This window comes from Anthonomus grandis, chromosome 7 (assembly GCF_022605725.1).
Source record: "Anthonomus grandis grandis chromosome 7, icAntGran1.3, whole genome shotgun sequence".
Lineage (NCBI taxonomy): Eukaryota > Metazoa > Arthropoda > Insecta > Coleoptera > Curculionidae > Anthonomus > Anthonomus grandis.
Window position 1 is genome coordinate 17,686,622 of NC_065552.1, and position 26,873 is coordinate 17,713,494.

Genomic DNA, 26,873 nt, shown 5'->3' on the forward strand with positions numbered 1-26,873 from the left:
CCATTTATGTTTTCCAAATTAAAGGGGAAATAAAATTGAGTATCATCCTCTATATAAGCTAATATATGTATAGCTAGCTATGCTCCATAATTTTGACAGTTTGATATCTTAAACTAGCTAATCCAAAAAATAAAAGTTAAGGGTTCTAATATAAGTCCCTGTTGAATTGCAGATTTAATTGAGATTAGATCTGATGAGTCTACACCAATCACTATTTATATAGTAAACATCAGGCAGTATTTTACCAGAGAATTTAGATAGTTTTGTTTTGAACTGTTAACATTTGATTCTGGGATGAATAATTTACCTAAAAATGATGTGTATTTTAACTTATCTATGTGTTGTAGATAACTTGCAACTATAAGCTACATGGATAAAGCAATTTGAATAATTTTCTAGATTAGTAAGTATCCAGGATACGTTAGATGTCTCATGGGTTGTACCCAGTCCTCCATCAACTGTGTTGTGATCCCTGGTTGTCTTTCAGTCCTGGTTATTCTTGGGACAGTGACAAGTAATGAATGCCTAAAACCGATAGTTTTTTTATCACTATAAACTTATAGACTTTATGTTTTTTTATTTATTTTCGTTCATTTTATAAACCTTGTTTACATCTTTTTTTAGGCAAGTTATAAAGCTTCCATACCTTCTTTTAGAAAGTTCTCCTGAAAGAAGGGACCTGACTTTTTGTGCAGTAGGCCTGATAAACAATGGCACAGTGGTCCACAGTTTTCCCGAAAAGCCTTGTTTGCCTGGGCACGAGTAGTCAACACTTGTCCCCATATGTGTGAAATATACTTGCACATTGAAAAATCTAAATTAACTACCTTTATACCTTTGCCGTTTTTGTCTTTTATGTCCCCGCTAGAAAAAATATTAGTTAATATGCAATTAAGAGGTGAAAGACCTGTAGTTTGGAGTCAAAAGGAAAAAGTATTCTCTATTTCTTTTTACTATAAGTCTCCAGCAGTTTATTATTTTTTAAGGAAAAAATCGGCTGTAGCTACAATTTGTAAATGGATTGCAGAAAAGACAGACTTAATAGAAGGATTTTAAGACTTGGGACCTCTCGGCCGAACTGGGAAAGAAGCCAACCACGCTGCCCTTATCTTCTCCATTACGGGTATATATTCATCTTGCAAATTCCCATTGGCCTACTTTTTTTTAACATAATTACGTTTCAAAAGAAGATTTAAAAATTATAATAGAATACATTTTAAACAGCCTTTATTCAGTTGAGTTTTCACCTCTTGCTATGGTTTGCGATTAGGGCATAAATAATAGGGGCGTTATGGAATTATTAGGCGTTACGAAACATACACTTTACTTTTAATGTGAAGGTAGAAAAATATTTTTAATTTACGATGTACCTCATCTTTTTAAAAGTATTCGGAATAATATGCTATCAGGAACATTTGAATCACTTAATAAGAAAATTTGTTTTGATATAATTAAGAAAACTTATGAAATTGATAGAGCGTCTCAATCCGCTAGAGTTCTGCCAAAACTGACTGACAAGCAAATTAATCCAAATAAATTTGAAAAGATGACCTGCAAATTAGCTGTAGATCATCATTTAGTATTAACGCGGATAAAATGGCGTCAACGTAATAAATGCTATATATTTATTTCAAAATACTAAGCGCCGCATAATCAATACCGTAATCCATTAGCCATCGACTGGTACACGATTGAACTTTCGATACTGCATTGCAATTTTATAATGTTGACTCTAATGTTCTAAAATCTGAACTAGTGAGGGTAATAGTTTGTCCCATATAAGAATAACGGCCAACTTTAAATAAGCAAATTTCTGAGCACGACATATAGTAATCATTATTAAATAGAAGACTATTTTCAAGTGCAAATTCTGCTGGTTGCTCTTGTATATCATTTACTTTTTTTTCGGTCCTTAACTCAAGTAATAGTTATTTATTTACATGATTTTCTTTTAAAACTGGTGGTTCTTCCATATTTATTGGTTTAAAATTCTCTTTAACTTCTTCTTCAAGATTTTCAATAATTAGGTCAGTTTGAGAATCTTTTGCCTTTAATACGTTGGCATTAACGTATTTTTGTAAATAATTTTTCTGAAAAAAACCTTTTTGTTTTTTTTTGTTTTTTCCAAGTTTCTTCAGCTGCTGGATTATCAATTTCAAGTTTTATCCTTTTATTTTTCAACTCTTTATTAGGATTAAATGGTATCGATAGTTTTATATCTTTTAGATTAGGTTTTATACAAGTTTGAATTTCGTTTACAAAACAACCTAGTTTTAAATTTCCCTTTCCGTTTAAAATCTCATATTTTACAGTTTTAAACCAAGACTTAACACTTGCATTGCTAAACCTACCGCATTTTAAGATTACTGACTATAATGGAGCAAATGGCATTATCCGCTTTAATAAGTAATTATAAAATTCTTTTGACATAAATGGATTTTTTATATATTTTATTTCACTTTCTGATTCAGACATTTTTTGGATTCAATTTTTTGAAGAACTTTATCATAGATTCTTACAAAAATGAGAAAAAATGGGAAAGAATAGTGACATGATTGAAATAAAATAGCATATCTTCAAACGAAGAACATAATGTAAGAGTTACTATGGCGCTTATTATACCATCTCTTACTTTGGTTTCTCGTTTGAATGGTGAAAGTTTTGTACAAATAATTTTTATAAAATGTGAGCAGCATAACTTTAATTTTATTAGGTTGCAAAATTGTGAGTCTTCGGGATTTGTCAAAAACTTGTAACACAGTCGCAGGTATGTGTATAATGTTACATCATTAAGACTGTATTTTAAACTTCAATCTGTATTTTAAACATTAAATTTCTTAAATATTAAATGTCTAATCAATGTCTTACATACTAAATTTCAATAAAAACCTTGTAAATTAAAATATTATTTAAAAAAGAAAATATATATTCAAAAGCCGATTTAGATTAATTACTATAAAAATCCAGCCCAAATTAGTCTTGACTAAATTGTAACCTTGGATAATTTTCTTACCTAACCTTATCTAACTTTTGTAACGAAGTTACCAAATTTTCTGTAATTCTCTTATTTATCTATAGAATTACTTGGTTCTTTTTCCAACTTAAATAAATAATTTTCAAGATTCATATTGACAACTAAGCTTTGCCCAGTAAAGTTAGGAATTTTTGTATTTTGTTAATAAACGCGCGACCAAGTTAATTATTAATTTATCATCGCATTCAATACCTCAGCACCGTTAGCGTCCGTACCACCACTACTGTTACCGCGTTTACTAAGTACCGCGCATGTCCGTGCTCTATATAAGGCGATGCACTGTTCGCTGAGTCCGTTGAGTAGCAGTCAGCTGAGAATAGTCCAACCGAGAAGACCGACCGAAGCGCCAACAGTACCGTACATCGCTCCACCGCCGCCAGCTCCTTCACTCCGCCGCTGTTGCCAGCATGTAAGTATAGTAGGTAAGAAGGTAGGTAAATCCCTTTTTCCTATTCCACAGGATACACGGGGTTGCGTGCCGGATAGTTACGGGGTAACACTGTGTAATCCTTAAAAAGTGCTAGGGGGCTACCTGTCGTACCGTTACGAGGTATCACCCTGCAGTGGACATTATCTCCTTATTCCTAACCTGACAACATTGCCATCTTCTATGTACATAATTAAGATCGTGTCTACCGACAACAGAGTTGGCCAAGGTTACGAGCGACCGCATTTATTTTCCTTATTAGACAGCTTAAATATCCTGTGGGTGACTTACTGCTTACCATTTCGATTAATACCGACCGTTTCATGCTTTATTTTCTCTGGGCTGTATCTGATCCGTTTATTAACTGCCTTAAATTAGCGTACCGCTTTTATATTTTGCTTACCGGCATGGGTTCCTTTAGTGCACCCCTCCTCTTCTCTTCCCGCACCATAGCGTGTTGAATTTGGTCGTATGTAAGGCTTATTGAGACGTGTTAGCAAAGATATGACATGTTAGGTTTGGGTATGAATAAATGTGATTTTGTTACAATGTTGCCTATTGTTTTACTCACACAGAAGACCTGGATTACTTTTTCCACTGTCTAAAGGCTACCCGATAGGCCGTGATCCCTCATCCACATTGAACTTGAGGGTGGCGCCTGAGATAATGGTTGGATAACCAACTACAAACTTTATAATTAACCCAGAAGATCTAGAGGGGATTAAAAAAATTAGTAAGCGCCAGTAATACCATTATACTTTACTAAACTTTATCCATCTTTAATTAATCTTACTAACTTGATCTTGTATTACCTTATCTAACCTTACCTAACCTTACCCCGCTTTACCTAAGCTTACCTTACCTAATTACCTAACTTTAGCACTTAACCTTAACTAACCTAACATAATCCAACTTAACTGCAGTGTAAAAAGAAAATCATAAAAAAATTAGAAAGACATTTGTGTAAAGAAATAAATAACATAAATTAAAATCACCTAAACTAATTAATAAAAAACCTCTACTTTACAACCTTACTAGACAAAACATCTAAATGTTATATAGCAAAGTAAGCGAATAGGCGCACAAATTTCCGTCCAAAAATCCAAAATAAAGTCCAAAATTTTGATATTTTATTTGGACTCCTGGTCGTCGGTATATTAACTTTCACCGTCTTATCTGACACTTTGGGGGTGTACATCCCTTCAACCTCTGAAAAAACATGTGTCTCTGAGATATATCATGTAATTTATTATTTTTTATTTATGTGCCAAGTTTGAAGGTATAACAAAATTATTACTAATTACTACGATTTTTTAAGTTATTTGGGGGTGACTACACCCCTTCATCCCCTGAAAAAACGTGTGTCTCTGAGATATATTATGTATTTTATTATCTTTCATTTATATGCCAAGTTTGAAGGTGTAACAAAATTATTACTAATTACTACGATTTTTTAAGTTATTTGGGGCTGGCTTACACCCCTTCATCCCCTAAAAAAACGTGTGTTTCTGAGATGTATCATGTATTTTTTTAATTTATACACCAAGTTTAAAGGTGTAACAAAATTTTTAACAATTACTTTGATTTTTTTTAAGTTATTTATTATTTTACAACATTTTATCTTTTATGCCGAAAAAAAATAAAATCTACACCCTTTTTGTCTATATGTAATTATAGTTTTTCTCTTAACTTTATTTTAGATGTTTAAAATCAGATTTAATCCTTAAATATGCAAAAAAATTGATTGCGTGCAGAACTTATCTGGGCGACTGTAAAAATTGGATTTTCGTTTCTGATTCTGTTGCTAACTTCCATGACGTATTTATCTGGTGCGGAGCTATTTATATCTGTGGTATTTCCTTTTGTGTTCGGTGTTTGTTTCACATTTTGAGTATTGAATCTGCTTACCATCTTAGCAAATGACCAAATTAGATCAAATTAGGTACATTATTTTATATTTTAATAATTTAGATATCGACAGGAATTTTTTTAAGCTGTTTTACTTGCTTCATGGGCATGGTAAGCGGCCAAATTGTGTAACAAAAGTAATTTACTTCTTATCGCTTCTCAAAGGTAATCATCCTGTTTACGTTTTGTTATTTGATTTAATTTCATTAGATTTTTGCCAGTTTGGAATCTTAGCTAATCTTTGGATCTTAAGCTAAGAAATAAAAGCATTAATTTGTATGCCTTATTATATTTATGTTACGTATGATTTTTTATATAAGTGTATGTAAAAAACTACATTGTTTATAAAAAGATGTCATTGTCACATTTATTACTCAGGAGGTAATGTCCGCCCGAAGTTCATAAAGATTACAAGTTGCCATGATTTTTGTACCGAATGTTATCTCAAAAAAATTAACCAAAGAATGTTTGTTTTATCGGTATACTGCTAAATGAATAAATAAATTTATTTTTGGAATTTAAGTAAGTATGTTGACTCAAGAAGTCCTCAAAGGTCATATTAAACATCGTCCTATATAAATATGTGACGCCTTCCAAGCGTCTTTTTCAATGCTTCTTAAAAGATCGCTAATATATAGACACTAAGGAGGATATTACACAAACTTCTTATATTGCAGTTATGCGAAGTTAGAGATAGCTAGATGGTAACGGACGCGGTCAGGGAATATAAGTGGCAATCTTACCCTACAAAATATTTGGTTTTATAAACTATGAACCAGCTAAGGAAAGAAATACTTTAATTAATCGTTGTCCAAAAAACATGACATAAATATAAGAACTTAAATTAAAAATTAAGGACATACTTGAATATAGAATAAAATCGATAAACCATAAATAGCTGCGTTTTTCGATTAATATCTTCAGTTAAGCATTATTTCCAACAAGATTTTTCCGCTTTCACTACTCTGTAGATTTTTTTTTGAAAAAAGTATTTTAGTAGAAGTGTAAAATAATAAAAATTGACGTATTCGAGCGTTTTTTAGGGCAAGTCCTTTATATTTTACCCTATTCATTCTGTTTGACTAATACACACTGTAGAAATAACTTAGGCCCGAAAAATTTACGTAATGAAATTATCTTGTATTTCTATATATACGCATAAAGAGTTAATAAGTCAAAAAATATTTATTTATTTTATATGTGTGGCTATTTTGGAATGGTAGCAAAAAATATTTGAATTTTGTCTATTTTAGTTAAAATAAATAAAAGATACTTTCTGGTTGCCACTTTTAAGCTCTACAAATGGAACAGAGAAATTTTCCATACGACGTTTCGTTTTAGAGAAACCATCATCAACTTTATTTTTTGATATTAACGTGAAAAAGTATATCCTGTAGTGGAAAGCATATTTTATTAGAAATACAGCGATGTATGACATTATATTCGGAATGTTTTGGTCTAATACACCGAGAAATAATGGCGCTGAGAAAATGTCAATATAATTTTATGGTCATAATATTGACACATAGTGTTTTTGAACTTTTTTCTTGTATCTTATTGCTACAGTTCTTTTTCTGTTACAAAATGGAATATGCCTTTTTACCTTAGGAAAGGTTTGATATGTTAAAATGTTATATTCTATGCTATAGCAATGCCGTTGAAGCTGATCGTATGTATTTAAATAACTATCCATAGAGAAAACAACCCAGTACAAAAATTTTCGGATGAGTGACTTCGAACCTTAAGCACTATGGTGCATTAAAGAAACCAGTATTATCAAAAAATAAGCCCTGCAAAAAAAAAGTTAGTATAAGCTGTAACTAAAAATCTGGAAATATCTGTTACAAATACCACTAGAATACCGAAATCTACTGCCTAGTTCGTTTCGAGAAAACAAAAATCATACCCATTTAAATTCAAAAGAGTTAGACCTGAGAACGAGGACAGGCGAAGAACATTTTGTGAATGATACAACAGGAAGAGTCAGGAAGATGAATTATTTCCCCGTAGGATTATCTGGTCTATCTATGATAATCTACTAAACGGACTAAATATTACTGGTCAAGGGACAATCTCCGAATACATCAAATAGCTAGACATCAGCACCGTTTTGTTTTTAATGTGTGAGTTAAGATTTTTTGGAATAGATTTAATAAGCTTCTTTTTTTACAATAATTCCCTTACCTTAGACCATTATTCCAGCTCATGGGAACGCGACTTGGAAGAATCCTTGGACAACCTACTGCTTGCAAAGGTTAGAAGCTGTTAGCTTCAGCAGGATGTTACCGCGTACAATGCTCTAATCGTGCGCATGTATAGTTAGTTCCCTGGCCCTTTCGTTCGCCGGACATAACTCCGCTCGATTTTTTTCTCTAAGGGTATTGCAAAACTATATTTACAACCGTGTTTTTGAATTTAATGATCAACTGAGGAGAATCGTTCTTGAAGCGTTTATACTACTTGAGAGTAATATACTAAAATTGAGAGTTAGAAGGTATTGTCTGTGTTTGGAGAATAATGGTAATTTGTTTGAACATTATCTATAGTAACTAGTTTTTTTGGGTTAGTAGTTCTTAAGTAATCTGTTAAATTAATTAACATATGTCGTGTATATAACCTTCCTACATAAATAAATACATTTTTGAAATCGTCAAAATCGTGGTTTTAATTCAATATTTCGAAACATGAGTAATAATAGTACACTATACTATACACCATACTCAGCGCCAACATGTCACCGCCTACTACACCCAAACATTCGGAATTAAATAAAAACCCATTTCTTCCAATTTAAATATTACAGAATTATACTGTGTCATACATCGTTATGTTTGTAATAAAATATATTAAAATTGTAATAAAATGCTATGCAATACAGAAAATACTTTTTTACGCTTTATATAAAAAAATAAAGTTGGTAAGGGTTTCTCCAAAACGAAACATCGTATAAAAAATCTCTTAACGCTGTTTTGTAAAGCTTAAAAACTGGCCATGAGAAAGTGTTTCTTGTTTTTCCATACCTTTATGAATACCGGAAAAAAATAAAACCCAAATCGGTAAATTTTGGTTTTTTAGGCATATCTCCGGCACTACTAGTCATTTTAAAACGTTCTAAACGGCATATTATTAGGCTTGAAAATGCCCAAGTTTTCTCTAATTTAACGATCTTTTTTGTTTTTTAAGATCCCGATGATAGACATCCTTATCAGACACACTGTATATACTGTCCAATAAGAAAATGTCAAAGTATTCAAAAAATTTAAAAATGATTGCCTAATAAAAAAAAATGTAAAAATATTGATAAGTTAATTAACATAAAAGAACATTTGTGTGCCTTTGATAGGCAAAGTGTAGCAAATTTTGCTATTCTTACTTAACTATATCAAATTCCACATAATTTTATAAATTATGACTATTAACGCATTTTTGTAAAAGCTATCCACATAAAAAAATCATATGACAGGAATATTATTTTAATAAGATACCCACCATTTTGCCAACTTTTGGCTATATATTGCTGTTCTAAGATAATAAAGAAAAGAAAGTTAAAAATTACCAACGATATTAAATGAATTAAATACCAGGTCGAAATCTCCAACAGGCAGCCAGCTCCCCTTTACCACAAATCACCCAGCAAGTTAATAGTTCATTGTCCATTTGTTTATATGTCGCCACTTAAATTTAAATTTGTTGATATAAAAAGTTTTAAAATGATCCGGTATTAAATTGTATATGCTGATAGCGTTATATATAAATGATCTTTCAAACGTAGAAGTTTTATGTTGTGGTATGGTATAGCGATGCCGGTATACATAGGTAAAAATTTAGATTTTAAAGTTTTTAATTTTTTTTAAGAAAAATTTAAAATATGTCTATTATTATATATTAATTTAAGGGCATAAAATCCCTTTCTAATAATATTTTGTACGTGTTCATGAAACCTAAGATCCTTGTCAATTGCTACATCCAGATTTTTTGCAGGAGGCACAAAATACAAACTTGAGCCATTATTATTTAAATTTAAAATATTTTTGACAAACTGTCTCTTAGCTTTATTCCCAAAACATTTTCGTTTTTTCATTATTTAATGTAACATTATGCCGAAAAAAGAGTAAATTGATTTTGTTAAGACCGCGTTTGTCTTTTGCGCCCCTCCTGTATATTTTTCTGATTAAAAAAAAAAGTAAATTTGCGTATCATCAGCATATGCCTGCGTACTACAAAAAGACGGAGCTGTTATTATGTCGATAGTGTAAATAATTAATAAATAAAAGAGGAGACAGAATGGCTCCTTGGGGAACTCCCAACTTTATTAATATGCTGCTGGATACGGAGTCATGCAGGCTGACTTATCTGAGAGAAAGATTTGACAAGTTTGATCGCTTTAGTATCAAAACCAAAGAATTGGAGTAGTACTTTTTTAATAGATTTAGCCAGTAAAAGTTTATGATCTAAAGTAGAAAATTATTATTAATTTTTAGAAAAATTAAGTATAATCAAAGTACTAACAAGACCTTCATCGAATGCTTTTACAATATGGTCAAGAATGGATGCCAATATGAGCCAGGGTGGTGCTAAAACCTTTTCTAAATCCGCATTGAAAATCTGGAATTATTTTATTTTTTATAAAATTAAAAAAAATTGATTATAGAGAACTTTTTCCATAACTTTTGACAGTGGGATACCAATTGCAGTTTTCCAAAGAGTTGGAATGTCACCAGTCTCAATTTTATAATTTTTATTATGCATAATAATAGTATCTATAAATATTTGCAACATTTTTAAGTTTATTGAATCGACGCCTATTACATTAGATTTAATTGTGTCTAAGATAAGTATGAATTTTCTCTGGTGCAGTCATTAAAAAACTAAACTGGTTTTTAGAACTAAAATGATTATCATTATAAAATTATGTTTTTTCTGTACATTGGTTTGAGGTAGACTGTAAAAATGAGGTAATATAATTGTTAATAATCTCAGGATTTAATAAATTTGGATACAGACAATTTTTTTTGCGAAGTAATATAGATCCTGCAGACTCCTCCAAAGTTTAGAGGGGTTATTTAGTTGAGAAATTTTCGCGTCTCTGTTCGTATACATAACAGAATGTAATTTCTTAAAATTTTTTAATCATTATAGTCTGCTTCTATTTTATTTTTATTTTTGCTAGCTTTGATCCCTACATTTTTTAATTCGCGAATGTCTTGTGTTAAGCATGGTGCCCTCGGTTTCGTAGCTTTAACTTGTCGAGGTGAGGCATGTTTATCGGAAAGAGTTATAATAAGTAATAATTCTGTACCAAGGAAGATTCCGTAAATCGGTTGTAAAATTATGTCAGTCAATGCCTTCGAAAGATCTATTTTCAAAAGAGCGAGGTGGCTACTTTTTGAAATTAATAGAAATATCGACAGATTATGGTCGCTAATTCCATTAGAAGGAATAGTACCACAACTGCCTACTAAGTCTCTGTTATTAATAAAAATGGGGTCTATTAGTGTACTTGTGGTACTAGTTATTCTCATTGGTTCTTCAATAATTTATTCAAAACCATAAACACTAAAAGTATCTAAAACGGAATTCTGCAGTATATAAGGTTTATTAGGACTTGTGGACGGGTAAGTATGTTAAGTTTGGGGATAAAGAAATATGATTTTGTTACAACGTTGCCGCCTATAATATTTATATAGAAGACTTGAATTAATTTTTCCACTAGGTATAGTTGTTAATTTTGTTGCTTTACGATCTCTATTAGAATTTTGCTTCTTTGGTGAAATATCAAAAGTAAACAATCCATAGCCACAAGTTTTTGATGAGAGACACGGTATTTCATGTTCTGTAGATTGTTCTATTTCAGGTACTGCTTTATCACATGATTTTAAGTCTTCATTAAATCGTTTATTGATGAGTTAGCTTTACCAGCGGATATTACATAACAGTTCTCTGTACAGGGTGGCCAAATAAGAATGCGAGGTACTGTATCTGGGAAACTATCCATCGTAGAAGCTTGCGATAAAAAAATTTATTACTAAAATGGCCAAGAGAATGGCCTGGAAAATATTTTCAAGTTTCTAAAATGGCCGCTAGGGGGCGCAACTGCAATCTTGAATCTAGAAAACTGATGTTTCTGTAAATTTTGCTGAATTAACCTAACAAAAAAATAGCCGATTATTAAAGTAGAGACTAATCCGAACCTTTTTTATTTGAATAGTTTTGCTGTATCTCTAAAAATAAAGTGGTGGAGGGTGTTCAAAAGTTGGCTTAAAACACACCCTGTATACTAAAAACGCCTTAGCCGATTTTATCAAACTTGGGCTAGTTGAAAAGAGCTATTATTATTATTATTATTATTATTATTATTATTATTATTATTACTATTATTATTATTATTATTATTATTATTAAGCTACGAATATTATTATATTTCATGTTTTTTTAGTTTTACATCTCGCCGCTAGATGGCTTTTTTCGGCTTTCTGACACAAATGACAAATTTTCTCAAAAAACTTAAATGCAATGGTATAAATTTTTTTATACAAAAAAATAGCTTAATGACGCCTAAATATGCTTGCGAAAACCGCATCTTAATATCTTCATCCTAATCTAAAATTTAGGCCAAAGAAAATTTTATATGGAAATCTCTTAATATTTATAAAAACTACAAAATAATTTATTTCGAATTTCTTTTATAATGTAAGTTGTGGCTCTATAAAGGACCGATTTTAAAAAGAAAGGGTTTTAATGCCCCCGTAAATGCTCGAAATGCTGACCATCACGCTCTATGCATTGCTGAAGCCTCTCATGGGTAGATAGAACTGCAGCTTCAATTTCGGCTCTCGGTATGGTATGTATTGCATTACGAATGCGGTTTTTCATATCTTCTCTAGTCGTAGGCTGAGTCTGAAATACAATGTCCTTTAACCGCCCCCATAAATAGAAATCAAGACAGGTTAAGTCTGGGGATCGCGGAGGCCATGGAAACAGGCTTCCTCTTCCAATCCACCGCTGTTGAAAAATGTTATTAATATGCTCTCGCACATTCCTAGCAAAATGTGCTGGACAACCATCCAACTGCAAAAACAAATTTTGCCGGACTTCCAGTGGCACATCTTCCAGCCACAACGGTAATTGATTTATCAAAAAGTCGAAAAAAACATTGCCATTTAGAGATTGCTCAAAAAAATATGGTCCAATAATGTTGCCTCCAAGTATACCATACCACACATTTAAACTCCAGCGCCCTTGGTGCTGAACTTCACACAACCAATGCGGATTTTCTGCATGTTATGCAGGTTGACTCTACCGTCACTATTAAATGTGGCTTCATCGGTCCAAAGAATTTTAAATAAAAAATCTCTGTCCTCGCGTATCATGCCTAATATCCAATGGCAATAGTCCAACCTACGGTCAAAGTCTGCTTCTTCCAATGCCTGATGTAAATTAACATGATATGGGTGCATTCTATAAATATATTAAAAAAAAAACTTAAATAAATCCATATATGGCGATGGCTATTAGAATTTACCTATTGTCCTTCAAAATATTTTAAATCGTTGTTCTTGATATGCCTAATTCAAGGGATAATGCTCTTGTGCTAACATGAGGATTTCCTTCAATATATCCCAGTACGCTGTTAATATTGTCCACATTTCTTCTAATTCTTGGCCGTTGAAACCTAGGCCGAAAACTACCATTGGCTCGTAAGTTCGCCATTAATCGGGGAAAAAATCTAATATCGCAAGGGCTTCGATTTAGATATCGAGCAGCATAAACTCTTTTTGCTACTGCAGCATTTTGAAGACATTCAAAATAAACCGCAAGCATATCAACAGCTTCATCGTTCGTAAAACGCATTTTTTGCAAAAACAAAAAATGCTCAAGTAACGTAAAACTTTTGACAACTTACTATTGACAATTTGAGGAATGTTTATAATTTGAGTAGACATTTGTTTTGTTGCATTCCATGGCCTGCTTTCTAATAATTATTTTTTTCGTATTATATCCATAGTGAATATATAACATAAAATAGGTCTGATTTTTGATATAAGCATTATTAATACTTACCTTTTAGTGATATTAGGTAATATTTTCAAAAATGGTAAATTTTGTTTTCAAAAGTAGTGAATTTTAAAAAATTCCAAAATAATTAGTATAAAAAAATTAAAATTTAAGGGTATAAAATATTCTTTGGCCTATATTTTAGGTTAGAAACAAGATATCGAGTTGCGGTTTTCGCAAGATTATTTAGACATCATTTAGCTATTTTTCTATGAAAAAAAAAATCATATTAACGCATTCAAGTTTTTTGAGAAAATTAGTCATTTGTGTCAGAAAGCCGAAAAAAGCCCTCTAGCGGCGAGATGTAAAACTAAAAAACATGAAATATAATAACATTCGTAGCTTAACAATAGCTCTTTTCAACTAGCCCAAGTTTGGTAAAATCGGCTAAGGCGTTTTTAGTATACAGGGTGTGATTTAAGCTAACTTTTGAACACCCCCCCACCACTTTATTTTTAGAGATACAGCAAAACTATTCAAATAAAAAAGGTTTCGATTAGTCTCTACTTTAATAATCAGCTATTTTTTTGTTAGGTTAATTCAGCAAAATTTACAGAAACATCAGTTTTCTAGATTCAAGATTGCAGTTGCGCCCCCTAGCGGCCATTTTAGAAACTTGAAAATATTTTCCAGGTCATTCTCTTGGCCATTTTAGTAATAAATTTTTTTATCGCAAGCTTCTACGATGAATAGTTTCCCAGATACAGTACCTCGCATTCTTATTTGGCCACCCTGTACAATGGGGTATAGCGACAATTTTTGTTACATTTTTTTTATGTAGTTTCCAATAGTATCAGATCAATAAATACTCGTAGACAAGTAAAGATTAAACACTAACTAAATATTTTAATTCAAAATATTTTTTTTCTTTGCAGTCATTGTATATCGAAGGCAAATTATTATTTAATTAATGTTATTTGTTCGCCAAAGTTATAAATTACAAAAGCTATTATCATAAATAAACTGTTAAAAGACTAATAATAATCTTTAACCTTGGCGGGTTGACATCCTGCTTGGTATGGGTCCCATTCAATTTAGAAAGGTACTGGTGGAACATAAAGCCTTTATTCACATAATATTTTAGTATATGTTCTAACTATCGTGCATATTTTTAAGTGTGTGTACAATTTAAAGTTTTATAAACGTTCATTGTTGCTTCGTGGTTTATTTAACATTACAGCAAGGTATTTTCATTTTTTTACTTAATTAAATCTACATTTGAATTTTTTATGAACAATAAAGCATAAAACTATATATTATTTATGAATTTGTATATATTATATAAGGTGTTGGAAGCCGATAAAACAGTGTGTTAATCATCGAATGATTTTAAAGAAAAAGGTTTATATTAATATATGTCCTAAGGATCTTTGTATTAAAATTTTTATCATAACTTCTTCTCAATCTTACATATTTTCATGTTATTTTGTACACACTTTTTTATCATTCAGCAGAATTCAGGACGGGATTTGTAACCCTTGTAACTAAACATTTTTAAGAAAAAAAGTATGTCACTGATTTTTTTAAAAACAAAAAACTATTTTTAAATACCCATTTAATTTGAAGCAAATTTGGTTCCTAAACTTATTTTCCCGCAACGTATCATTTCCGCTTGAAAAAAATAAAACACGTAGGCCGGTATTGAATGTTTTGATTTTTAAAAAATGTACGCCCCTGATTTTTGATTAATTTAGTAAAACGATTAATTAAAAATCTTAAATATAAAGTGGAATAATAAAGTGAAACAAACAAAATAAAATTTTGTTAAAAGTGTCCTCTAACTAACTACTACTCTACTTCCCATGGAATGATGCACTTTTTCAAAGATTTCTAGTGTTTTACAATTGCGTAAAGGTTTTCATCCACCCATAAATGGTTATTATAGACATTTGCTATTTTTCTTGAGTTTCGAAAAAATTTAATTTTATCACTAGAAAAAATGTGTCCGTCAAATCAAGGATTTTCCAGCTGATTTTGAAGAAATTACTCACAAAAATGAATGCGCAACGAGAAATGTCGAGATAATAATTTCTGGACTCATTGAATGTAATATGAGTATAAATGCTGTTTAACAGAAAACTTTTCTTCTAGATAAACGCTACATGTTTTGGGCGAACATTACACCTTGAGAAGATGTTTACCTTAAAAATAGAAGTAAATCACATTTTTTAAAAAACAATGTAGTTTTTTACATACTTTATATATACATTTTTTATATAACAAATCTTTAAAACTAAATATTGTTCATAAGGCATACTAATAGAAATGAATGATTTTATTTCTCAGCTTCAATTTCCGAATTATCAAAAGACTAATAAAATCAAATAACAAAAGGTTAAAAGGATGATACTCTTTATCAAATAAAGCTTATGAAGATAGCTGAGAAGAACTGCTGCTGCAAAAAGCCATGAAAAGTAAATTAGTTTCATTGCACCATATGGCAGCCCACAATGGCCATAAACACATGGCAGAAGCAAGTAAAACAGCCATTAAAAAAATTAATTCCTGTCGACATTTGAACCCTTAAAATATAATATACCTGGTCTGCTGGATCTGGTCCAAGTAAGCAGGTTCAACACCCAAAACGTGAAACAAACACAAAAGGAAACACAAGACAAAACAATTACAAAACTGGGTTGCCGGTAACGCCGGTCGTCTATCAGTAGTGATGGTCGGGCCAACGCCAGAGTCACCGTACCACCAATTGCATTGCATATCTTATTTTAGTCATGTGATAGATTATTTAAAGTTAATTGATTTTGGTTTATAATAAATATAAAGTTAGTGTATTTGCTGTACAACAGCTCAAATGGTCCAGGTGATCCCGGGTTTAATTTTTGACATGTTTTTTTTTATATTTTTTTACTCTAAAATTTTTAATTTTTTTTTGTTAATGATTACAGATAAAATAGATTGATAGAATTAGGTAATAAAAAAACTCATTATTTACATGTAGTAAAAGAAAATAATTTAAAAGACCGCAAAGTAAACGTCATTGTGTATTATGGATATCAACAATTATCCTGAAATGACGAATCAGGACGACGATAAAATGCGACCGAAAAATCACGTCGCTTAACTTGACGTTATCTTGCTGCCTGCGATGTAAGCTAATTCACTGTTTGTAAAATTTATCATCTTCTAATTATTTTTATTTCATTGGCTAAATAGTGCGTTGTACGAAAGTAAGTCTAGGAATCAAATTTGCTTCAAAATAAATACCGATTTCAAAAATAGTTTTGTTTTTTAAAAAAATCTGTAACATACCACTTTATTCTTCAAAAACGTTCTGTTCAAATCTCATACTGACGTCACTGGTGAAAATTTTAAAAAGACTAATAGTGCGTCAAAAAATGCTCCTTATGATTAACAGGTATGTACAAAATTTTGTAAACATATCTAAGACTGATAAAAAAATATGATAAAAAACTCACTTTTTAAAATTTTAAATCAAAAACTAAAGGGCTTCGGATATATGTTGATAAAGACTGCTCCTTATAATCACCCGAGGAATTACGTACTTTATTATCGGTACATAATTAACACTCTGTATATACAACTAGTGAATCAGTTTGACAATATGCTTATATGCTTATAAAAGTTTGAAGAAAAAATTAAAATAAACTATATATGTATCTATTGAATGATTCATATTTTAATGTCAACTTTTATTGATGGATAAATTAAGGATTGCAAAATATATAGTAGCAACTTACTTATATGTTTAAAGGTTAGTATAAATATAATATAGTATAAATAATAGTTAGTTTCCCTTTAGATTATAATATGTAATTAAAATGAAATATAATTTTATTTAAAAAAAATCATGTAGAGATTAATATGAAATCGCTTAAAAGGAAAGAAAAGTAAATTTATCGTGCAGGAGCATACGTAAATCTAGACTCGTAAGAGTTACATACAGGGTACCTCTGATTAAGTCCGCTGTATATTTATGCATAAATCAGAAGAAAATATTTTTTTACTAAACAGGTTTATTTAAACTAATAGCCTTAAGATAAAAATGGCCAAATTATAGCAAAATTGTTTAATTTGAACTCTTTAAGAGCAAAACAAATAATAATAACAAAATGGATAATAAAATTACAGTAGCCATAGAGGTTTAATAAAATAAATAAATGCTGACAGTTACATGTTAGCAAAGCTTGTGATTATTGTTAAATCTAAGTTAGTAAAATGCCTTTTACGAATATTGGAAAATGTGATATGTTAGAATATTACCGCGCTGGGAGAGTACCGCTAGAGATTCCAGACTTGTAAGTTGCCAAACCGAAAATACTTCTTAATTTTCTAGAGAACATTGAGAAGTAATGATAACGTGAAAAGAACTATAAGAAGAAACCAATTTATAGGAAACAAGGATGTTAAAATTTGTATTTTGGCATTTTTTAAAGATTATATGGAAAACTCAACTAGAGATTTAGTAGAGTTAGTGTGAATATGGTGGCACTTATAAAAACACCAATTTGTGCCTTATAAGTATCAACCAGTACAAACATTGTTGCCTAGCGATAACGAAAGAAGACTTGCTTTTTGCAACTAGTTACGTAATACATATGAAGCAAATGATAATATTTTAAACTGTATAATTTGGAGCGACAAAACTCATTTTTTAACAAAGATATTTTACTTAATAGACTGTTTATCGATAGGACATGTGGCCCGATCCGTTGGCCACCTTTCTGTTTTACTTTAATTTTTGGGGTTACATAAAAATGAAGTGTATAAAAAATACAGAATAGTTAATAAACTTTAAACACATATTAGGCAAATAATTGGATCAATAGATGAAATATGAATCTTAAAAGCTACAAGACGCATGCGTGCATGTGTGTTCAGAAATGTATTAAACAAGACGACGATATTTTCTCTTATTGCAACTTAAGTAGGTTTACTTAAGTAAATTTGTACTTTTGGGTTACTTATTTTTTATAATTTTAGGTAAAGGTTGTTTTTAAATGCTCCTTAATAAATTATTTTTGCCTTGTTTAGGGCCGGCGCTGTGTTACAGGATTTTAGTTACAGGAGTTAATATATACATATATAAAAACAAGTATACCTATATACTGTATGTATACTTGTTTTATTTATATTCGATAATGGGCTAAGTAGTTAGGTTTAGTAGATAGGCCACATAAAATTAAATTTCATCTAGTTTTAGTAAACAGTCCAGATCAAACATTTAACCTTAACTATTCTGCTGCTATCATTATTAATATTATTATTATTATAGATTTCATGCCAAACGGCAATCGCACTCCCTCCTGGGGAGGGGGGAAGATTCACTTATCCCAGACATCCCAAATATCAAAAGGATGAAGCTCTGATGGAGTCCTTTCCATGTTATCAGACCATGTTTTTGACCTGTATTTACATATAATACACTTAACCTAAAATGACATATGTTTCCTAAACTAGTTCACGTTATCTGCGTTTCCAATTAACTTTCTGACGATTCGAGATGTATAGCGTCACTTCTGCATTAGCTAATAGATGGTTTCCTTAAGGTTGAGGAGTTTTATGTATTCGATCAGGCTTTTTAGTAATACTCTATTAATGACACAATAATTCGAACTGGCCGCACTTTTCTCATCTCCCATTGTCTTCGTATCTGGTGTTCTAGATCCCTGTACTTAATAATCTTTTCATTATGTTTCGCTCAGATTGCTATTATTATTATTATTATTATTATCATCAGATTTTAAGGCAAACGGCAAAATCTGGCACTTTGCCCTGGGGAAGAGGTGATCATTCACTTATCCCAGATATCTCAGATATCAGAAGAATGAAGCTCTGATGGAGTCCTTTCCATGTTATCGAACTCTGTTTTTTAACTTTATTGACAAATAATAAGCTCAGGCTAAAATTACATGATATGTTTTTTAATCTAGTTGATGTTATCTGCGTTTCCAATGAACTTTCTGACGATTCGAGATGCGGATAATAGCGTTTACTTCTGCATTGACTTATAGATGCTTTCATTAAGGTTGAGCAGTTTCATGTTTTCGATTAGAGCCTTTGGTATTACTCCTGTTGTTGACACAGTTATAATAATAATAATAATAATAATAATAATAATAATAATAATAATAATAATAATAATAATAATAATAATAATAATAATACACTTCACGGAGTATGTAAAATTTCACGTTTTTTGAGGTTTATTTGATACTTCTTTTATAATTGGTCAAAAAGGTTTTGACATTTTTTACCGTAACATTGTTTAAGTGCGTAAAGTAATTTGATATTTTTTATTTTTTTATGTTTGCTTCGGCAGTACAAAAAATTTTGTATGATACACGTGTAAAAAATCTCTTTTTTTATTTATGGGAATTTCCCATTCATAAAAGAAGAATTAATTTACACACGTGTTACATAAATAACTATTATGGTTATTACGTTATTGTAATTCAATTCAAATACTATAATAGGAAAAATAAAATACATTAGTAATATTTTCTTTACTTTACTGTAGGTCAATAATATTTGGCATGAGTTTGATGCAGCTAATTTTTATTTTGTATGGCCTGGCCAATCAACTTATTGGAGCTGCTTTACCAAAAGCAGAGAGTCAGATAGAGATCAGTAAATCAGCTAGTATTGGGGTGAGTAATAATCAGAAGTTATTAGGATATCTGAATTGCCTTTTTATTTCAAAATTATATACTAATACCTTAAAGACTGCTAATATTAAGAGAAACAAATATTAGTTTCGTGAAAATTATTATCTTTGCTACTTGTTACCTTTTAACAGTTACTATATATAGAGATTCTCAAATATATTTAGAAACTTAAGAAATCAAATATATCAACTTTCATTTATGTTAGAGTAAAATAGTCAAGATTTAAGTCTTTTATAAAAAGTAAAAACACGAAATCTACAGCATCACAAATACATTTAATAAAATTACAAAGGTTACATGTTTCGCTAGACTAGAGCATCATCAGACTCAAACAATAATTAAAATTCTGTACACCGAAAAAAGGAAAATTCAACAAAAACTTACCATAAGATACACAAAACACCTGACATATAAGTAAACAAAGCTTACAATAAAGTGGCTCTATCTATGTACAAAGAACTCAACTAAACAATCAAATCACTTTATTCATTTTAGAAATCTAACCATTATTTAAGAGTGTAGAACTATTTAAGGTTAATAAAAACTAGGTGGCCATTAAAATCAAACTTTTCATTAACACAGGACAGATCTGGGCTTTTAAAAGCTTTACTAATTTCCATTGTCTCCAACAAGTCTAGTTTTTTACTTTTGTTGCACTGATGAAGTATTTTTATATTTTGGCTGTCAGGAAAATTATGTTTGGAGTCGAGGAGGTGATTAACAAAAGCGATCTGATGACTGTGATATCAGATTTGTCCTGTATTAATAAATTTGATTTTGATGGCCGCCTACTTTCTAATAACCTTAAATAGTTCTACACTCTTAAATGATGGATAGATTTCTAAAATGTATAAAGTGATTTGATTGTTTAGTTGAGTTCTTTGTACATAGATAGAGCCACTTTATTGTAAGCTTTGTTTACTTATATGTCAGGTGTTTTGTGTATGTTATGGTAAGTTTTTATTGAATCTTCCTTTTTTCGGTTTACATAATTTTAATTATTGTTTAAGTCTGATGATGCTCTAGTCTAGCGAAACATGTAACCTTTGTAATTTTATTAAATGTATTTGTGATGCTGTAGATTTCACGTTTTTACCTTTTTTAAAAGTGTATGACCAGCATCTTTGGAATAATGGATGAATTTTTCGAGTTAAATAATGCTAATCAAGCTTCACTTATCCGCCTCTACCAGAAAAACCTTATCTCAAGGAGGAATTACCTACTGAAGATATGGTTTATTCAACAATGCTTGCTTTTTCACCTTTTTCGTTTTCACCTTTTTCGCCAAATTTCGTTTCTTTGCGATGCAGAACAAGGACTTATGCGGGTAGAAAAGCGTTAGATCTGGCTAGAAAATCATGGCTGAAAGAAGAAATCAAAAACCACTACAGGAACTTAAACAACGTCAATGGAAAATTAAGTTGCTATTTTTCAAACTTAACAACGTATTACATTACGCGGAATTTATTTATTTGGATTGTAAATTCAGAGATGAAGTAACAACTTTCGGCTCTACTACTTTTAATAGATATAGACACAGAAACTTAGTAACCTTAAAAACAAATATATAACTTCACTTAGACTCAATGATTGCCACGAATATCGCAAAAGTAATTTTAGTCATGTTTTTCACAATAGATTTATGAACCTTAGTGGTATTTCTTTTTCTGAAGTCAAATTAAAATTTCTTAACAACAATTTACAATTTAATCTTCCTACTAGAACCGACCGATGTGTTAGGGAAACATTGGCTGTAGAGGCTAAAAATGCTCTATAGACAACGAATATATCAAATAAGAACATTAAGATCAAATAAGAGCAAGAAGAATTTCCTTTTAATATCAAAATTGTTTCCTTAACAATAAACAGAGAATAAGTCAAAACAACAACAAAATATTAAGATCAATAAAAAAGAAAATGAGGGACAACGATATAGTTTTCACAAAAGCCGATAAGGAATCATGCTTACTTGCCTTAAAAAGAGACGATTACATAAATAAAGTAGTGGATTTTCTAAACACAGATGACTTTGAAAAGGTCGACAGAGATTCGACAGGTCCGTTCTTTAATAAATGAAAAAAGTCTTAGACATGACCTTAGTAATCTTAGAATATTTTAAGTCGACAAAATAAAAACTATATCCCATGAACCCTAAAACACCTCTATTATATGCATTGCCAAAAGTCCACAAAACTAGCATGCCAATTAGACCTGTGGTTTCCTTTATTGACTCCCCTTGTTACCAGTTATCACCTTGGCTTAATAACGTTCTTAGAAATATATCAAACTTCAAAGCGTCATATTCTGTAACAAATTCAGTGAATTTTGCCAAAAACATTCAGAATGTTCACGTTCCAGATACAGCCCAGCTTATATCGCTAGACGTGAAAAACTTATTTCCAAGCATTCCACCCGCTGATTGTCTGGTCTTAATCAAAGATCTTCTCAGGGGGAAACTTGATTCACTCTTGGTGGAAAATCTACTTTTGCTCCTTTCTACTGGGTTAGATCAATTTTTTTTCCAATTTAACAACCGTTTTCTCAAACAAAAAGAGGGACTAGCAATAGGCTCTTGTTTATCGCCATTTCTTAGTGAAGTATTTCTTAGTAACTTAGAAGAAACAAAAATAATGAGCAGTAATTTAAAAAATAACATCAACCTTTATAAACGGTATGTGGATGATATATGTATGATTTGGATTGGAAGTGAGGTAGAGCTTACAAATTTCCATAATTATGTCAACTCTCTTCACTCTAAAATTGAGTTCACAATCGAACGGGAACAGAATAATACCTTACCATTCTTAGATTTATTACTTAAGAGGGAAAGAAATAAGATATCCTTTGAAATATTTCGTAAACAAGCAACAACAGATAATATTATACAATATAATTCAACATCACCATCCTCACATAAATTTGCTGCTTTCCATTTTTTATTTTACAGACTTCTTAACATCCCACTTTCTCGTGAAGCTTTTAAAAAAGAATTCCTTACCATTAAACAAACTAGCAGTCAGTAACTTTTTTCCTCTTAAACTTATATATAAAATGTATTTTCAGTATGTGAACAAGTATAAATTATCATTTAATTTTATCAGACAGCAAACAAACTATATCAAAACTTTTAGGTCGTTTATTTATTTTGGACCAATTTCGTCACAACTATCCCGCTTTTTTTCTCCCTTTGGCATAACCCCAGCTTTTAAAACCAAAAATACATTAAAAAGACATCTAATTAAAACTATAGATAAACTACTTCCGCTATCTTCTCCGGGAGTTTATGAGATTAGGTGTAAAGAGTGCCCTGCAGTGTACGTCAACCACTCTGATAGAAATATTTCTACTAAGATTAGTGAACACAAGGCCCAATATAATAAATTTAAAAATACCGATATCACAGTCACCAGATCGGCTTTTGCCAATCACCTCCTCGACTCCAAACATAATTTTCCTGACAGCCAAAATATAAAAATACTTCATCAGCGCAACAAAAGTAAAAAACTAGACTTGTTGGAGACAATGAAAATTAGTAAATCTTTTAAAAGTCCAGATCTGTCCTGTGTTAATGAACGGTTTGATTTTGATGGCCACCTAGTTTTTAATAACCTTAAATAGTTTTCGACTCTTAAATGATGGTTAGATTTCTAAAATGTATAAAGTGATTTTATTGTTTAGTTGAGTTCTTTGTACATAGATAGTGCCACTTTATTGTAAGCTTTGTTTACTTATATGTCAGGTGTTTTGTGTATGTTATGGTAAGTTTTTGTTGAATTTTCCTTTTTTCGGGTTACATAATTTTAATTATTGTTTAGGTCTGATGATGCTCTAGTCGAGCGAAACATGTAACCTTTGTAATTTTATTAAATGTATTTGTGATGCTGTAGATTTTGTGTTTTTACCTTTTATAAAAGTGTATGACCAGCATCTTTGGGATAATGGATAATTTTTCGAATTAAGATTTAAGTCTGGTTCAAATGGTAATTTAATGGTAGTATACTTAACGGCTCTTGGAACTTTAAATGCTTATAAGTAAACTACGCTTAATTAGGTACTAAGGTAAATAAATATTTTTTTGATACGATATATTCTGTTCAGAAATCATGGATCATAAATTCTAGTTATATTTCATAATCACAAATGTCTATATGACCTAAATAATATTTGTATTTTCATGACCTTTTAAATAAAAAAATCAATAATAAATAACCAATAGCTATATAAGAGGAGAAGCTATCGAGATCGGCGAGTATCTACAGCAAGTATACGTATAAATATATTTTAGGAGACGGTAAGCCATTATGTACAGGCGTTGGGGCGCAAGCCATAAGCATAAGAATAAGGCGGCCGCCACGTCCTGGAGACAGATTGGTAATATCTGGAAAAAATGTCGCCAAAATTAAGACATAATGATAGAATCATATAATAGAATCATCGTGATCCAGAACAATGTAGCTTATTGCAGAATTTTATCGCCACCATATCTAATCAATGGAGTCAGTAATGAAAGAAGCATTTATAAAAGTAGTGAGATGATTAAAGAAACCGAAATATGATTTTATATACAAGTAATAACAGATGCGAATAACACTTGCGAAGCAAAGTCACAAACTCGGCGCCACAAAGCAAAGCAAATTAAAGCAATTATATCCAAATCTCCTTTTACCGTGTTAATCCGGTTATTACTTGTCTTATAAAGCCGAAGAAAGATAAGCTGACATAGTAATTACTAAATACATCTGCTGCTTATTCTATAAAACAAAAGAAAGATAGGCTCAAATAATTTTTAATATTGAAAGCAGCAGTTCTCGTCAATAAAAATTATGACGAGACTTTTTTAAAGGAGAAAAGAATAGTCGTAAAAGTAAAAAATGTTAGTAATTCAAAAAGCAGTAGCCCTTCAGGGAGCCAACATATGTTGGTACGGGCTTGATGACCCCGCAGTTTCCCAGTTCATTAATGTTAAAAAATTACTTCCTTACAAAATTACTTTTCTTGTAAAGCAATCCCGTAGTGTGAGAGTAGTGCAATGGCTTTGCTTAGTGCTACCGTAGTTGACTTTTTTCCTAGGACACTCGGATCTTTTAAAGATTTTGCACAGTTTGTATTACATAAGTCTAATAATAATAAAAGTAAATAGTGAAACTCAAATAAAAAGCCGAAAGACTTACATCCTTAAACGATATCGAATTCAGCACAGCCCCTCACTCATCCTTTAAAATTATAAAATGTGTGATTACTAGCTCTGATTTAGCGAACTGCTCAGAAGAAGAAATACCCACCAATCTTCAGAGTCAAGGTATCACTAAAGTTTTTCGTATGACTCAAAAAAAAGATAGCAATTTCCTCAAATACTTTTATATTGTCATTCAAAACTCATTTCCTGCCATAAAGAATTTAAGCTGGATATTTATATTTAAGAGTAAGATTACATATTCCAAGCCCACATAGATGTCAAGAATTCTACTATGTCAAGAAGCTCTATATGTTCCTCTTATGACATTCATTAACATATCTATACCCAATGTAGTTCACCCTCCTATTGCATAAATTATAAAGGAAACCCTTCTCCAAGATATAAAGACAGTTTATATATAAAGACATATGTTTAGCATATAAAAAAGAATTTGAAATACAGAAGATAAGAACAACTTATCTTATGTAGATTATTAATTTTTACTTGTTGTATTCCATCACTAAGGTATGATTCCAAGAGTGCTAACTCAGTATCTCTTAAGCCCATGTCACCCAGTATTTGCAAGAGGATGTGATGTGCTACAATATCTCTTGCGAGATCAATTTCTGAGATCAAAACCTATTTCCGAAAAGCTATGCCACATTTGTCGCAACGAAATTCTGACGGCCTCTACATCCCAAGCCGAAACCCTTCAAAAAACTCCAGACCTCGCTCTTCTCCAAGCGATCACGATTCGCGATCATGATCATCCTCCTTACAAAGAAAATAATTTTCAAGCTCATCAACCAAATCCTCTCCACAAAAATCTCACTCAACAAGCAAACACTCCACCTCTTCAAGTACAAAACTTAAAAAATGTATACGGCCATGTTAAATGATGATGATCCAAATGAAACCAAGTAGTCATTAAAGTACAAACCTTCCTCTTCATACATAAATCATTTCAAAACCACTGAATTATGTAAATTTTACTCAATAATACAAATATAATTCTATAATTCAATAAAACAGTAACGGTTTTACTCCCAGAAAAGAGAGATAATTCATCCATTCTATGCATTTAAGAAACCAACTTTAATGAAAAGGACTTCTCCATATCAAAACACTTTAATATTAATTTCCAAAACAGAATTAACACAAGTCATACCTCAGACAGCGTTGCTATTTATATCTATAAATTCCTGGATTATAAAGTAATAAAATTGGCATCAAATATTAAAATAAATATAATCTCTACTTTCCTAAAATCCCATACTTCAATATGGTTTATATTCCTACCTGCAACTCTTTCGATAACGGAAGATAATCTTACTAAAATCGTAACCAAAATCCCCTCTCCATATTTGATAATCAGATGTAGGGTTCAAACCATCTAAATGCCAAAGGAAAAATAATAATAAACCTAATAGCTACAGACCACTTTTCAACCCTGTCTGCCTTTATAAGTCCCCCACCTGCTCTCTCAAACATTGATCTCTATTTACGTAGTGCGTCAATTTCTTCTGATTTCTAATGGACATATTAGAGGACACTTATAGGAGCTAGTTCACATGATCCTAAGAGATTTTTCCCCAAAAATTCAAAATCAGGAAAATATTGCTAGTAGTA

General features: G+C 31.0%; 1 protein-coding gene across 4 annotated transcripts in view; it reads left to right on the plus strand.

Annotated features, from left to right (window-relative positions):
• The first annotated feature begins 3,353 nt into the window (after positions 1 to 3,353).
• LOC126738542 (uncharacterized) overlaps positions 3,354 to 26,873 on the plus strand; it is a 139,295-nt gene continuing 115,775 nt past the window's right edge. Inside the window, exons 1-3 of one of the 4 annotated variants that reach the window (XM_050443917.1) lie at positions 3,354 to 3,443; positions 4,037 to 4,194; positions 19,921 to 20,050. In XM_050443917.1, coding sequence (XP_050299874.1) covers positions 19,937 to 20,050 — 114 coding nt within the window. In that variant the 5' untranslated portion in view covers positions 3,354 to 3,443; positions 4,037 to 4,194; positions 19,921 to 19,936. Of the gene's footprint in view, positions 3,444 to 4,036; positions 4,195 to 14,443; positions 14,609 to 16,645; positions 16,798 to 19,920; positions 20,051 to 26,873 lie in introns of those variants that run through there. The other 3 variants (XM_050443916.1, XM_050443915.1, XM_050443914.1) reach the window with 3 other exon arrangements.